This window comes from Branchiostoma belcheri, unplaced genomic scaffold (genome assembly GCF_001625305.1).
Source record: "Branchiostoma belcheri isolate BF01 breed outbred unplaced genomic scaffold, Haploidv18h27 scaffold79, whole genome shotgun sequence".
Taxonomy (NCBI): Eukaryota; Metazoa; Chordata; class Leptocardii; order Amphioxiformes; family Branchiostomatidae; genus Branchiostoma; species Branchiostoma belcheri.
In genome coordinates this window covers 814,900-815,933 of record NW_017804453.1, presented here as the reverse complement: position 1 = coordinate 815,933, position 1,034 = coordinate 814,900, and the positions used below count along the sequence as shown (strand labels likewise).

Here is a 1,034-nt window from a genome sequence, read left to right as displayed (position 1 = left end):
AGCAGTAGTTGGTTGGTAAAGAAGATTTGTTGGTATCTTATTTGTAAATAACCCTTGAAATGCAGATGTTAAAGGTACATTACTTAACAGACTTTTAAAACCGTTACTACATCAATTGCATATAAGGTCATGTAAGTTAGGGGGTCACAGTAAGTGTTACTGACTCTTATTGTACACAGTTGTGAGTACTGCCTTGTCTGCAGGGCTGGCACTGACATGCCACACCTCCCCAGGCTGGTGCAGGAACACATTCTTGTTCAGGATGTTATTTTCATCATCAAAGTCTATCTGGTGAATCTGAAAAGAAACAAAATACATTGTATACTTATCAATAATACAATGAAAAGCCATACTGTGACTTGGTGTGCCCAAAGGCAGTTGGGCATAACACACCATGTCACATGACAGTTGGACCATGGAGTTAGAAGGACTCCATGGTTGGACATACATGTAACACCACAAGGAAGTGTCTATTGACAGGGCCATCCTATCAAAAATAGAATATTCCACACTATAAGCCCTTTCGCCATTAGCGGCGCGAAATGCATGATGGGTAATGTCCGCCATTTTTGGAGATAAACACGCCGCCGCGCGAACATTTAATCCCCATGTTATGTACGAAAGGTGTGTACACCTGGGGAAGGTGTAAGCCGTTTTGGCGTTCAAACAGCGACGTTAGCTTCCGAACGGCTACGTTTGGATAGATCTAGTTCTTAAGAATAAACGGAGTTTTTGAGTTAAAAGTATTTTAATAGTTCAGACGTGTTTTTTTGTGTGTGCTTCGTGTGTGTGTACCGGCAATGCATGTGTCCTGTGTGTGTTTTTTGCTGGTCGTAAGTGAAGATTTTCGTTGCGATTTCGTGCCGAAATGGAGGACGAGGCTGATGGTCCTTCCTTGGAAGAAATCGGACATTTGGAAAGTGCCGGCATTGAAGGTCTTTTTGCGAGAGAGAGGACTCAAAACAACGGGGAGCTGGAGAAAGGCCGAGCTGCGAGCTTCTTTGGCATACAGCGCCGTGCAGCTCGGTATACCC

General features: G+C 43.8%; 1 protein-coding gene across 2 annotated transcripts in view; it reads right to left on the bottom strand.

Annotated features, from left to right (window-relative positions):
* LOC109485927 (protein TSSC1-like) overlaps window positions 1-1,034 on the bottom strand; it is a 6,428-nt gene that overhangs the window by 3,806 nt on the left and 1,588 nt on the right. For both annotated transcript variants that reach the window (XR_002141162.1, XM_019789625.1), the window contains exon 2: window positions 165-297. Coding sequence is in view for 1 of the 2 variants with exons in the window: in XM_019789625.1 (XP_019645184.1) it covers window positions 165-297 (133 nt within the window). In the remaining variant the exon portion in view is untranslated. The remainder of the gene's footprint in view (window positions 1-164; window positions 298-1,034) is intronic.